General features: G+C 32.8%; 1 protein-coding gene across 2 annotated transcripts; it reads right to left on the bottom strand.

Annotated features, from left to right (window-relative positions):
- Positions 1-7331: 7331 nt before the first annotated feature.
- On the bottom strand, positions 7332-12184 carry LOC142631863 (uncharacterized). Of its 2 annotated transcripts, none has more exons than XM_075806184.1 (3): positions 11750-12184; positions 10898-11020; positions 7332-7741 (listed from the first exon to the last, which is right to left on the bottom strand). In XM_075806184.1, exons 1-3 carry the CDS (start codon positions 12024-12026, stop codon positions 7602-7604), a joined length of 540 nt encoding a protein of 179 aa, XP_075662299.1. In that variant the 5' UTR covers positions 12027-12184; the 3' UTR covers positions 7332-7601. The 2 variants fall into 2 exon arrangements, with proteins under 2 accessions (XP_075662299.1, XP_075662301.1); XM_075806186.1 differs by having other exon boundaries at positions 7677-7788; positions 11750-12165.
- Between the last annotated feature and the right edge of the window lie 1291 nt (positions 12185-13475).

Here is a 13475-nt window from a genome sequence, read left to right as displayed (position 1 = left end):
AGGTGGCTTATTGTTTCCAGATCAACATTGTAGATTGAGCATTTTACATCTTCAATTAGGAAGAATTTGAGCCGCTCGTGTATTTTGGATTTCCATACCTTATTTCAAGGATTTAGTGCCCGTTTGGCATTGCAATAGGAAGTAGAGTGTCACTAATAAAGCCTAGGAAGTACAAACACTTCTTTAGCTATCATATATGTATTGTATTTGTGTCATATTAGTATTGTATCAGCTGTTTCATGTTATATTTTTTAAAAATACATGTATATTGTCGTGTCGTATTTGTACCCGTACTTGTACTTGTGTCTGTGTCCATATTTCCTAAATTAAAACTTTTGCCATATATAGTTTTAATTGAAAAGTTTTTTAGCATTTTGAATATTTGGCAAATTACAATGAATAATGCTTTCAAATATTTTTATTTATTAAATATGAAAATAGACCGAGAAAAGAGCTGTCTAGTACACTTTTGGCAATTTCACTAAAAAGCTTTGAGGGGCCGTTGGAATTTTGAGCTATAGCGTTAAAATTTTTAAGTAAGTTGTTCTGACTTTTAATAAAAATAATGAATTGACGTAATTGCTCATACTTGTTTTTATTTTTTTATATATAAAATAGAATTTTATTTTAACCTAATTTAAGTATATATATATATATATGTGTGTGTGTGTGTGTGCAACTCTCTCTTGAAGACTTAAACTCCGGCCCTAACTCTAGGGACGGACCCACTAAGGGGTTGAGGGGGGCCATCCCCCCCCAAAATTTTTTTTTTTTGAAAAATTTAAATAATATATAGGATGAACAAAAAAAAATCTGCAATTTACCAATATCATAATTCAATTCATAACCAAAAAAATCTCATAGAAAAAAAAATCCCTTACAAGGGTTACAACAATTTATATGATTTTTTATTTGATTATAAATTATGAGAAAGTAAATTACAATATTTATATTTTTTTCAAATGATAAAATGTCAAAATTCTTTTAGAAGCCAATATTGATGATGTCGTATTGCCAACTCTTACTATTGATATCTCAATTTTTTAAAATCCTCAAACAAAGTTTTGAAAAACTTAATTAGTGTGATTTTCAATTGCATTCAAAAGTATGAGATTATCATATTGGTGAGTTGGTCAACATAATAAAATCAACATATTTAATTCCAATTACCCAAAATCTGGATATCTGAAGTCCTCTTCTTCTTCGAAAAAGGTTAGAATATCATGTTATAACTTTCAACTTTTTTGGTTCATATTATATCCTTCTGGACTTAAATATTTAGGTAATAAAGTACAATTTTTTATCTACCATGATTTTTTTTTTAATAAACCATGTCACATGAAATTTTTTTGGTTCATACTTTGGCCTCCCCTAGGTTCAAATCCTGGTCCCGTCATTGCCTAACCCCCCATACCTCACAAGCACTTATACTTGTAGAGTGACCGCCGTACTAAGGGTGTGCAGTGGAGCTCATACTTGTTTTTCAAAATGACACTTAACCGTCACAAATTTTGAGATAAGAGTGCACTAATAATAATAATAATAATAATAATAATTGGTCATTAATTGAATTAATTAGATTTTGAAAATAAAAATACAATGAGTCTTTAGTTCAAACCCTTGCCTCTAACAAGTTTTGTAACCTATAAAAGAAAATGAAAATACTAAACATTTTAAATTCTCCTGAGAAGGGAGAGCACGAAATGTTATGAAACTACAAAACTCTTGGTAAATTTTATGGGACTTAAACAGTCTTAAAAGCTTTTTTGATTCTTGTTATCAAACATCATTTTTTTTTTCTTGTTTTCAAGAATCACTTCTCTTAGCACAAACTATTTTACGACATTTTTATAAATTATTGATGTGACAAATTTTTACTAGTTCTCATTTGAGTCTACTATTAATATTACATTTTTTACTTACCAATAATCACCTACCATATGAGTATAGTTTGTAGTTTTAACATTTTTCAGGTGCATAACATGGCCGGGCATTGGTGAGTCCAAAAGGCATAATCAAATTAATCAAACGTCTTAATCTTTCACATAATTAAATTCCTGCAGAAACCTAGCATGTGAATGAAGAGTGAAGATAGAAGAGAGCTTCTACAAGTAAGTTCTAATAGTGCATGGCACAATGGCTTCTAAAGTTTTGAACCAATCCGAAATAATTAAGAACAAAGGTGAGCAAGAAAACCCATTATAGAAAGTAAAAAAGAAAAAGAAAAAGAAAAAGAGCAAAGAAGATTCAAAGTATCAAGCTTGTTCCTATGAAGTGGGGTTGGTGAGGGAATTTTAGGTTTCTTGGGTATTGGGGTTTAAGGCTTTCGTAGTGTGGTCCTCTCCCAACTAAACTGAAAGGCTTTAGACAATAGATATAGCAATTGTAAAAGCAAATATGCAAACAGAACCAAAGATCCAAATTTGCATATACTAACAAATCTTATAAAGGTCAATTTCACTATTATAACTTCACTTTGATAGTTGTTGCACTTTTGGGTGGATTTGGTACAACATAATAAACTTCCTTTTAGCAATGTCCATGTGAAGCGTGCTACTACAACTGTTATAATCTCAAGCCATAATTGCTGCCTCCCATGATCTTACATGATCTCTTTTTCATGGTTCAAAAGCACTCAATTGCACTCATGCACAATGAAAAACCAGGAAATAAAATAAAACGCCTGCAACACAAAAATTAAAAACACCCTTTTATTGCACATACTAGTGTCATGAAGCATCTTTGATCAATAAAAACATCAAAATTATGCCGAATCAAGATGTTGATCTTGTTAAATTTATTGGGTTGTGAATTAATACTTTCTTAATTAAAGTTGTCTTTTGGTTGATGACAAGGATCTTGAAGGCAAGCATAGTGGGTACTAGTGGACCATAAAACTAACAAAAACATTTAAGATTCAATAGAATAAAAAAATAAAAATTCAAGGTTTATATCCAAACATAGGAAGATCTATTTGGTAGATAAAATCATGATTTTAAGCAGGCAAAGAGAGAGGCCTAAAAGATATATACATATATTTTCAATGAAGTTTGACAATCTTAGCATGAGATGTGTTCCACAAGGAACACCAAAAGACTTCACTTAGCAATGGGTTTTCATTTTATAAATTAAAACTTCAATCTAAATCTTTAAATAGAAGAAGACATAAGTAAATATGAGTGTACACAGTGTGTTATAATATCATTAGGTCAAGGTCAAGACTTGTTCCGAAATCCATGTTCACTTGACTTAGAACTTAGAAGAAGAAGCCTACCAAAACCACAGTGCCAAATTAACCCATCAGCAATAATGAAAGTACCATGGTTTTTTTTATTATGTAGCTATCAATCTGCCAAAGAAAAAGAAGGTGGGGCAGGTCAAAGGTAGGTCTAGGCGTAACTATCCAATCATTGTCCAACAATAATAATCCTCACAATTGGTGATCACAATTAAGTTTTGTTTAATTTCTATGCTCAGTCGGTAAAAGCATTGATATACCTTTCATGACTATAGTTGGGACTAACTGTACATAATAAATTCTAGCTGAAACCATACCAAACTTACACATTGCATGTGCCTGCAAACCCAGAAATGAAGAAAAACTCTTTCATAAACAGTACTATTTCAGTATTTCCTTATGGTGATTGTTGCAGCACATGCATGCATAAGTTTTATTTAGTTTTCACTTAGCTGCTAATGCAGAAATATGATTGAAATATGAGGTAACTGATGGACTATAACTTTTTTATTTGAGAAAGTGATGGACTATAACTCGATATTGAGTTGTTATATTGGTTTAGGTGCATATGCATAGAGATTCTTCAATACCCAACACTACTATTACTCTTTTTTCTGCTCATAGTGCTTATAAAAATGATTAGCCACCCACCCTCTCCACCAAGAAAAAAGAGAGATTTTCAACCTATCCTTGTCCCCTGACAGTGCTTACAACCCTGTGGCTATGGTCAAATGGAACATAATTTTGACTTCTGAAGAGAATTATGTTTGCCAGCTTTGGGTTATAATTACTACTAAAATATCTTTAAAAAAAGATAACTTCAGGATAGGACAAGATCATTATAAAATAGAATTTAGAAAATTAATAATGGGACAGATGATATATGTGTATATATATTTACCATAATTCGAGATGTATTTTGTAAATCAATTAAAAGATGTATACAAAAAAGTGATACAAGTTTGTGTTAATTTTCAGGTTTTATCCCATATTGAAAGATTACAAAAGTTTATAAAGTAACACAAACACCAACAAAAATAAAGTAATTTGAGAGAATCTATGTCCATGAGAAAGTTGATTTTTGCATTAGAAATAACTAATTCGTGTGATAAAGATTAAATAGCGAAATTTTATTTTATTAAAATTAGTAGAGATGCATTAGAGATCATAACATGTGGAGGTTATTTTTTAATGCAGAAATAATTGATTTTAAAATATAATTGGTATGCATAAGATCATAGATCATTGAAGTTATTTTATGATACATACATAACTCGATCAAGATCGAATGGTGATTTTTTTTTAATCAAAATAAGTTAAGATGCACTCGATAATAGACCCTGAAATTATTTTCACATATCAATAATTGATATGAATTGGATCATAAACTATGTAAGTTTTTTTATGATACAAAAATAACTGATGCGTGTGATCAAAGATCAAATGGAGATGTTTTATTTTATTAAAATAGGTTGAGATGCATTGCATCATTTCTTATGGAAGTTATTCTCTGATATAGAAATGATTGTTTATTAAAAGGCTACTGGTTATTATGAAAAGTCACACTGTTTAGTTAGAAAGGGTGTCAATTCAAATTAAGAGTTATATCACTTCATTGTCTATAAATTAAGGGTCTGAACCATAGTCAAATACACAATTTCGTTAGAGTTTCTCTTAGATGGAGACTTCATATTTGTTGTTTGTAGTTGGTGGTTTTGTTATATCTTAGAGGTGAATTGTTGTTAACTCTTTCTAGTGGGGGCAATTATCATCTTAAAAAATGTGTTTCTATATGACTCAAACTCACATTAATTTTCTAATCCTTCTCAATTTCCTCAACCAAAAAATTGTATACCAAACTTAATAAATATCTTATTAGATAATGACAAATATTACTTTTCTATCTATAACTGATCAATTATCATCTAGTTAAGTAAATAAATAAATAAAAAACTCGACAAATTGAATTAAAACTTTAGCTCATGAAATTTTAAAGAACCAAAATAATCAAGTATCCAGTATTAATTCTTCTCAAAAAAAAAAATCAAGTATGGACTAAGGTTTTTAGTAATTTCCTTTCAATATAGACAACATAATGATCTTAAGAGGAAAAAAAAAAAAACACAAGAACAACAACTAATCCTTGGATGTTCTTTGTGATTTTGGCACTAGAATTCAAAGGTGTACTACATGCTAAACTATCAACAAATGTTTTTATAGTAATATATCAGTAATTCTTAATTTATAAATACATAAATTTAAAAAGAAAAATACAATAAGGATTAATAATGAACCATCTAAGTTCTTGGTAATATTAGTTAGATTTAATAAGTTTAGAAAAATGTTTGGCTCTAACTATTAATAGAAAGATGACACGAACCCTGTTATGTGCAATGCACATAACTCACTTAGTTTTTTTTTTTATTTATTTAAAAAAGATACTCACTTGGTTAGTTGAGTTAAGTGAGTCATGTTCATTATACATGATAAATGTAAATGTCATATGCCTATTGGTGGTTGGGAGCTCAAAACTCCAAACATTTTCAAAGCCAAACTCTTGTTCATAAGTTTATATTTAACAAACCATTAGTTTAGCTTAATGTATTGAAGTGATAACTTTAATTTGAATGAAATAAAAAATGAATTAGATTTAAGAATTATCCTTTGAATGAAAGAAAACCAATTGAAATTTTATCTATAATGAGAGTAAAATTATTTGGGGAAAAGAAAGAGAACAATTAGGGAAGAAACTTACATATTTTTACTATGATTTGATATGGAAGAATGATCACATGAAAGATGCCACCCACACCCCTAAGCGCAATGTGAAAGTTTGAAAGACTGTATATTAAACTGTGTAATGAAGTATAAAGGTCTGCCTTATATATAGGTGACAATATATGTTGTACAAGTGACCTATAATTATGGCCTAAGCTTATTGAGCTTATATTCTAATAGTATTCTAACATGAAATTTGCAAAAATGAAGTGTAAAAGAAAAAAAAATGAATTGTCTCACTCTCACCTTAGTCTTTTAAGCATATTGTAAAAAGAAACATGTAGATTTCTTTTTTGGTAGTCACGAGAGAATTGAATCACTAATAAAGTCTGAAACACTGAATTTGTATATTCCTTTTTATCTTTATTGCCCCCTACAAGTTTCGAGCCCAAACTCACCCCATGGGTGGAGTCAAGCTCAAATGTTCCAATTAACGAAGGGCTCGTTAGTAAAAAAAAGGGTTGATTACTATTTGGTACATTTGAAAACTCAAGTCACAATTATAAATTAAAACAAGCTAATATATATATACACTTTTTTTTTTTTTTTTTGGGATCAAGAAACTAGGGCAAGTGTGAGTGCACCTTTTAAAGAGCTTAACCTGCAAAAAAAAAAATGTTCATATCTAATCCTATCTTCAGGTTGATGTTTGGTGTTAAACTCAAGTAAGGTAAGTTTTAATATTATAGGGAAATGTTAATAAGCACTATGCTGTGCTTGTTAAAGTTGGATTAACGTAGATCCCACTTAATAAAAAAATTAAATAAATAAAAGAAAAAGACATAAAAATAACCTCATAGTTTATTTAATTTTTTTTTTTCTCTATGAAACTAACTTCACAACTTATAAAGCTGGAAAAAAAAATTACATAAAGCTGCAAAAAAAATACAAAAAGTTACAAAAAAAAAAAAGAAGTTACTATTAACAGACGTCTTATGGTGCTCGTTAACACAACCCTTAATTAAATTAAATTCACTGTTGAAGAATTCTAATCAATAAATCAAGGATAGTCCTATATAATATATATACTTTATCATCATATTCTATACAAAATTAGACTGTCACTAAATTGCCGTCACTTTTCATTGCTTTTACCTTTATTAGTTCAGACATCCATCTAACATCTTGTCACTTAATCAACCTGAATTAGATTCTTTTTCTTGCTAGTGTATTAATGGCTCTATGTTGTACATTACCAAATTATCTTTAACAAGTATCCCTTATCTCTTTATTACTAAAAGCCAAATCCATTTTTGTCATCCCTCTTAACATTCTCTCTCATCTATTTTAACATTCTCATTTTATGGACTACAAATTCAAGAATAACAACAATATTAAGATATTGCAGTGAATCAAAGCATAGAAGATACCCCATTAAGCAGGGATCTATTTGAAAATGTTTAGAAAATGGCCAAGATGGTACAAATGGTCCAATTTCAATTAACACAATGCCAACAAAATGTCTATCAAATGTCAATATGATCGGTATAGTTGTGAACATGAAACCCAGCAGATAACCCCTTTGACGTCTTTATGAGAGTATTATCACCAGATTTTATGTCGTTTGCTGTAATGATTCATCATTCTAGGGCAATTTGCAGGCAGCCAAGTGGTCCTTTGACTTGTATTGGCCAAGCATTTCGGCAATAGTTCTACAACGGCATTGGTTTCCAGGGCGGATCACGTCCCCATAAACAGCCATTTCAATTATATCAAGCTCCTTATCTGCTAGTTGGAGAAATTTGTGATTATTGAATGAAAAACACAACCTACTGATAGATAAGAAACAAAAGAAAAGGATGTACACTCAGTAGGTAAGAAAGCAGTCATTCCACTAAAAATAATTTTGTTTAAGCTGATAATTGCCATTTTTTGGTAAGGGAAAGGGGAGATTGAAATTATTTAGTGCGCCTGATATCCTACACCTTCCTTTCATATAAAGGTAGAGCCATTTTTCATTGAATGCAAGCTTTTCACCAACGAAGGAAGCTGAGGTTCAGCCCCACCTTAAGCAATGAGAGCCCTAAGCCCACCATGGGTTAGGGAACTCATGGTCAATTCAAAAGCTTCACAATGTGGTGAAGTGTTTTCATCCCCAACCCCAAGCCTTGTTACTCATGGAAACAAGAATTGGTATACGAGGTGAGTCAGACTAGGTTTACAACAAGCTTGCTTGGTGAAGCCTGACTGCCAAAAGGCTATGGAGGTGGTCTGCCTTTGGAGTGGGGCTCCGAAGTGAATGTGGCAGTGCAGAGTTACTTAAGACATCATATTGATGCTCAGGTACAAGTGGTGATGACCCAGGCGGTTGACAAGGTTCTATGGTCATCCCAGAATCAAACAAGAACCGTGAAAGTTGGGATCTCCTTTGCTTATTGCATCACCAAGTTGATATGCAGTGGCTCTACGCTTGAGACAAATTGAATCTCGTCCTTAGAGAAAAAGGATGGAAGTAATTTGGGATGAGTGGCGGATGTCAAGTTTCATGACATCTTTAGGTGATAGTTTACTTAAAGACAGTTTCTGGGGCTCAATTCCTCTGTAACAGTCAATGCAGTGGTACAGAACTAGTGAGAAAGCACTTGGACTAGGAAGTGGCTAATTTGAGTTGACCTCAGCGTTTTCTGTATGCTACAGTCCAACATGTTTGTATGACAACCTTAGATCATTACACGCTTTTCATTGACATCAAGGGCTACAATGGTTTCCATGGTTTAAGGTAACGGCAAGAGCTGGACGACACACCTGGAGTGTAAGGAGATTATTGCTTAATCCTGGAGATTGGAGTTTCAAGGGGCCAAGATGTATGTGGTGTGTTAAAAGATTAAGTGCCGCTGCCAAGGGCTGATAGAGTGGACCAAGACCATTGGGGGATCGCTAGTGAATCAGGTGAGGGAGAAGCAACGAGTTCTAGAGCAGTTAGAAAACACAGATGCCTCTCCCGAAATTACTGAGCAAATCAAAAAACTTTGAATGGAAATTGATACTTGGCTTGATGGTGAAGAATTACATCGGAAGCAATGATCCAAGGAACCTTGATTAAATGAAGTGGACAAAAACAACATGTTGTTCCATGTTAAAGCAATGCAGAGACAATGTAGAAATAGGATTACGGGCTGAAGAATGACCAAGGGACATGGCGTGAGCAATTTGAACAATGGGAGGGAGCAAATATGTTGGAGGCAATACCTTCTCTCACTGTCAAACATATACTTGAAAATGTAGCTTTGTCTTAGCATTAATAAAAAAAAATTGTTTTATTTAACCAAAAAATCAAAAGAAGAGCAATAATAAATGTGTTAAAGGATTCACAAAAGTGATTGGTACAACCATCACTTAATCCCATGTATCTACCTAGTCTATTTAATTGACATCCCTGAATCCCATGTTTAATGGTCTCTAAACCCAAGGCTTGCTTATTGACAAGCTTGATCAAGCTCCCACATACACTATTAATATCCTTTAGATTAAGATAATGAGATTGGAATTAGACTTGCAATAGTTATAAATCAAAAGCAAATCTAAGAAGCAATCTTCAAACCCAAAATAACACCTAAAGCAGGGCTGGAACATAAGTTAGATACTTTTCTAAATCCTGCAACTAACACCCAAATCCTTTAAAACTTTTAGAGACCACTAAGACATTGGACCATCATATATTTGAAAATGTTTCATAACCTATAATCTTATCTTTCCATGTATTTCCATTTATCCATCTTAGCATTCTCATTTCAAGTACACTTAAATTTATGAATATGTTGCTTCTTTACAGCCTAACATTCAATATCATAGAGCAAAACTAGTCTTATAGTGAAACTTCCCTTTAACTTCATAGGTATTTTACGATCACAAAATACTCCTGATTCGCTTCTCCACATCATCCATCTTCTCTTATCCTATGCTATGACTCACATCCTTTTTAATCTCTCAATCTTTTTGAATTATTGATCCAAGATATTGAAAACACTCCCTCTTTGGAATCTCATGAACATCAAGTCTTACAGTCCTTTCTTCTGTGTTTCTCAAAATTCTAACTTAACATTAACTCTATGTCTAGTTTCATTCAATAAAACTATATCATCTGCAAAAAAACATACACCAAGCAACTTTCTCTTAAATCAATTTAGTGAGCTTATCCATCACTAGTGCAAAGAGACATTAAGGAACAACACTAAAGTAATGTATAGATGAATCATACTGAGAACATTTAAAAATAGTGTATTGACATGTACGCATCTGAAGTATGTTTCATCCAAATGAACAATGAAACAGAATGCAACCTAAAACCATGTAGGTCTCACAACAATGATGAACAGATATACAATGAACAGATGTGGATTTGATACTGTCACTATAACTATCTCTTAGGACATCCAAGGGATAGATCACTTGACAGCCAGTTGAAGAGGGTAACAAATAACTTATGGCTAAAACTCAAATATATTAGTGATGCAGTGAAAAAGGTGTGTAGACTTGAATTCCATGCTTGAACAACAGCACATTGATTTGCTGCCATATACTAGTTGTCAAATTATGGATGTAGGCAAGGAACAAACCTTCCCCCCATCCCCTTTTGTAAAGTCAAGTGACAAACACAAGATATTCGCCAACTGGCCAACTCAACAAACAGCAATCAAAGCATACCATGTTGATGACTCTCTGAACCTACACTGTAGCGTTTCTATTAATCCAAAAGTAAAACAGCATTCCCCTAACATGGAGAGCTATTAAATGAGACAATATTTCCAGGAAAACAGAATCATCGTTGAGAAATTTTTTAGAAGCCAATAACCAAGCATAACTAACTAGAAGGTATAAATCAATGAAGAAGAACATTCATTTCAAATTTTGGGTCAAGAATGGAGAATGGTGCAAACATACCAGTAAACTTGACATCACAGGAGTAACCTTTCAATTGAGTTGGATCTACATCGTCTTTGTCTGATTTATATCTGTTCACCCTTGTTTGAAGTATCTGACAATTATCATATGTAGACTCACCGCCTGCAACACAACCCGAATCACAAATGCTCAATTTCAAACTGATAAACAGTCCAAAATCTATGTCCTGCTTAAAATTGAACAAAAAAAAAATCAAGGCTTTAAATACATTGCTAGTTCCTAAAGTTTGGCGCATGAGTGATTAGTTCCTAAAGTTAAAAGTAATCGTTTTAGTCCCTTAGATGATGTGGCAAAACTAAAAGTCGAGACATTATTACTCCAGAGAGAATAAAAGCAATCATTTTAAGTTTTGTGCAGACTAACCTGTAAAAACTACCACTTTAAGATTGCGTTTAACATTGGCTTAAAAGGCCAACTTTTTTTACTATTTAACTTATTTTTGCTATTTGGTACTATTTATGAACCTCACTTTACTATTTCAACTCCCTGCACCGTAATTTCTGTTTCAGCTAAATAATTCTAATAAGTTTCTTAAAAAATAAACGTGATCGTTTTAAACTTCAGAGACTAAAATCCTCGGATGCACGGTCATGGACATGGGTACGGGTATAATTCGAGTAATTTTTGAAAATTATAACATGATACCGTTACAAATGAAGTGCTCCTGCATTCTAGCTAAAATAAAATGGCTTACGAGCTAAAGTCTAAGAACCTTGAGTTATGCATACAGAAGTTTTGACACATACAAAGAATGAATGAAATATGGAATTGCAGAAACAATGAAATGTATAAGAGAGAGAGAGAGAGAGAGAGAGAGAGAGGGAGAGAGACCTTTGGAGAAGGGGACAATGTGGTCGTACTCAAAGCAGAGGCAACCTTGGCAGTTGCAGAAGCGCTTGCAGACGATGTTACCGGCGGCGTCCTTGCGCCACCTTTCTGGGTGTCTTCCTGGGACTATCTTTGCATTTGCCCAGCACTTGTTCTTCGCCTTTGAGTCAAAGAACCGAGGCCTCTCCTCACCGCTACTGTTTTTACTATGACCACGAGAACGATGAGGTGATGAAGATGAAGATGAAGATGAAGACGAAGACGAAGACGAAGTACTCATTTTGGGCTCTCACCCCCGCTCTCTGGTTTTGCTTAGCACTTTGCTTGGAGAGAAAGATACGGGAGCCAGAAAGAGAGAGAAGGATCAAGAAAGGCCTATCATCTGCTTGTCATAATGTCCCAGCCAGTAAATTCGTCTCCTTTTACTTCTTTTACTTCAAAAGTCGTAACGGGCAAGCAATAGCCAATATTATAGACTTTTTTTTTTTTGAAAAATACGACTCACCCACTTCTCACCAAAATTTACCAAAATTTAATTTAGATATACGTTATTTGAAATTTGACACTTTAATTATCTAAAATTTAAATTGTTTGTAATTTAAAATCACATGATACAAATATTTTGTTAGATTCTTTTTTATTTTATTTTTATTTTGAGAAAAAGGTCATTGAATATTACTAAGGGAGACCATTAAAGTCAGCCTGAAAATCAGATAATGGATCTGGTGGTGTATCATCCATCCAGATTTGCATATGATTGATGGATTTTGATTTTCTTGCTAGTGAGTGAGCTAACTTATTACTCAAGCGGCGTACAAGAGAAGTCTTAAAAGCTGAAAAGAAACTACTAAGATATAAAATGTCTCACACCAAATGTTCGTAGGGTGTGAAGTTTCTGTCTTATGCTAGCAATGCCTTATGTAGAATTTCAGAGTCCCCTTCAAGTATGATATGATCAAATACTCCATAGCAAATTCAAGTGCTCTCCTTGCTGCAAGAACCTTGACTTCGATGACTGACATTGGTAGGAGAATTTTCTGAGACAACGATGCCATAAAGTGTCCTTCGTTGTTCCGTATGACAACTCCCATTCCTACGCTTTTATCTTCGGCAAATATGGCACCATTAAGATTGATCTTGTTCCAGTTGTCTTGGGGCGGAGACCATGCTGTTGTTTGAGTGTTTCTTGATTTTGTGGACACCAAGGGACTGGAATGGAACTTAAGTTGTCGCTCCCGAGAGTGTTCCAGTACCTTGTCGAGAGGGAGTGTTGGTTTCCCTAGTTAAAGGTTATTTTGTTGATTCCACAAGTTCCATAAGACTAAAAGGGTCTGTTTGGTTAGGAGGATAGAAAAGTGAGAGGATAGAAAATAGAAGGAGGATGGAAAAGTGGAAGAATAGAAAAATTTTTAGTTTTCCTCATTTGTGTTTGGTTGAGAGGGTGAAAAAGTGGAGGGATGGAAAACTTTTTGGTTTGGTTAAAAAAAGTTTTGTTACCATCATGACTCTCTTAAATAAAACAAAAAGTAATACATTATACTTTTTTTTTAAATTGTGTATAGATGAAAGTGGACATTTTAAAAAATAGCATAAGAAATCATCCAAAATAAAAATTAAGAAAAAAAAAAAAGAAGGAAAAGAAGAACCCATCACCTGACAAAGAAAAAAAAACTAAAAGCCAGCGTTACAAAGGAAAAGTCAAAAGAAAAAAAAGCCAAAAATGTTAAAA

Source organism: Castanea sativa, chromosome 4 (assembly GCF_040712315.1).
Source record: "Castanea sativa cultivar Marrone di Chiusa Pesio chromosome 4, ASM4071231v1".
Lineage (NCBI taxonomy): Eukaryota > Viridiplantae > Streptophyta > Magnoliopsida > Fagales > Fagaceae > Castanea > Castanea sativa.
Note: the sequence above shows the minus strand (reverse complement) of the source record. Positions and strands in the feature narration are given on the sequence as shown.

What these genes read in the sequence shown, in the direction of transcription:
- LOC142631863 (XM_075806184.1), bottom strand. Translation starts at nt 12,026, where the DNA reads ATGAGTACTTCGTCTTCGTCTTCGTCTTCATCTTCATCTTCATCTTCA. An exon ending in CATTGTCCCCTTCTCCAAAG is followed by an intron (nt 11,021 to 11,749) that starts GTCTCTCTCCCT and finishes GTTGTGTTGCAG; the next exon opens with GCGGTGAGTCTACATATGAT. An exon ending in CTGTGATGTCAAGTTTACTG is followed by an intron (nt 7,742 to 10,897) that starts GTATGTTTGCAC and finishes TCCAACTAGCAG; the next exon opens with ATAAGGAGCTTGATATAATT.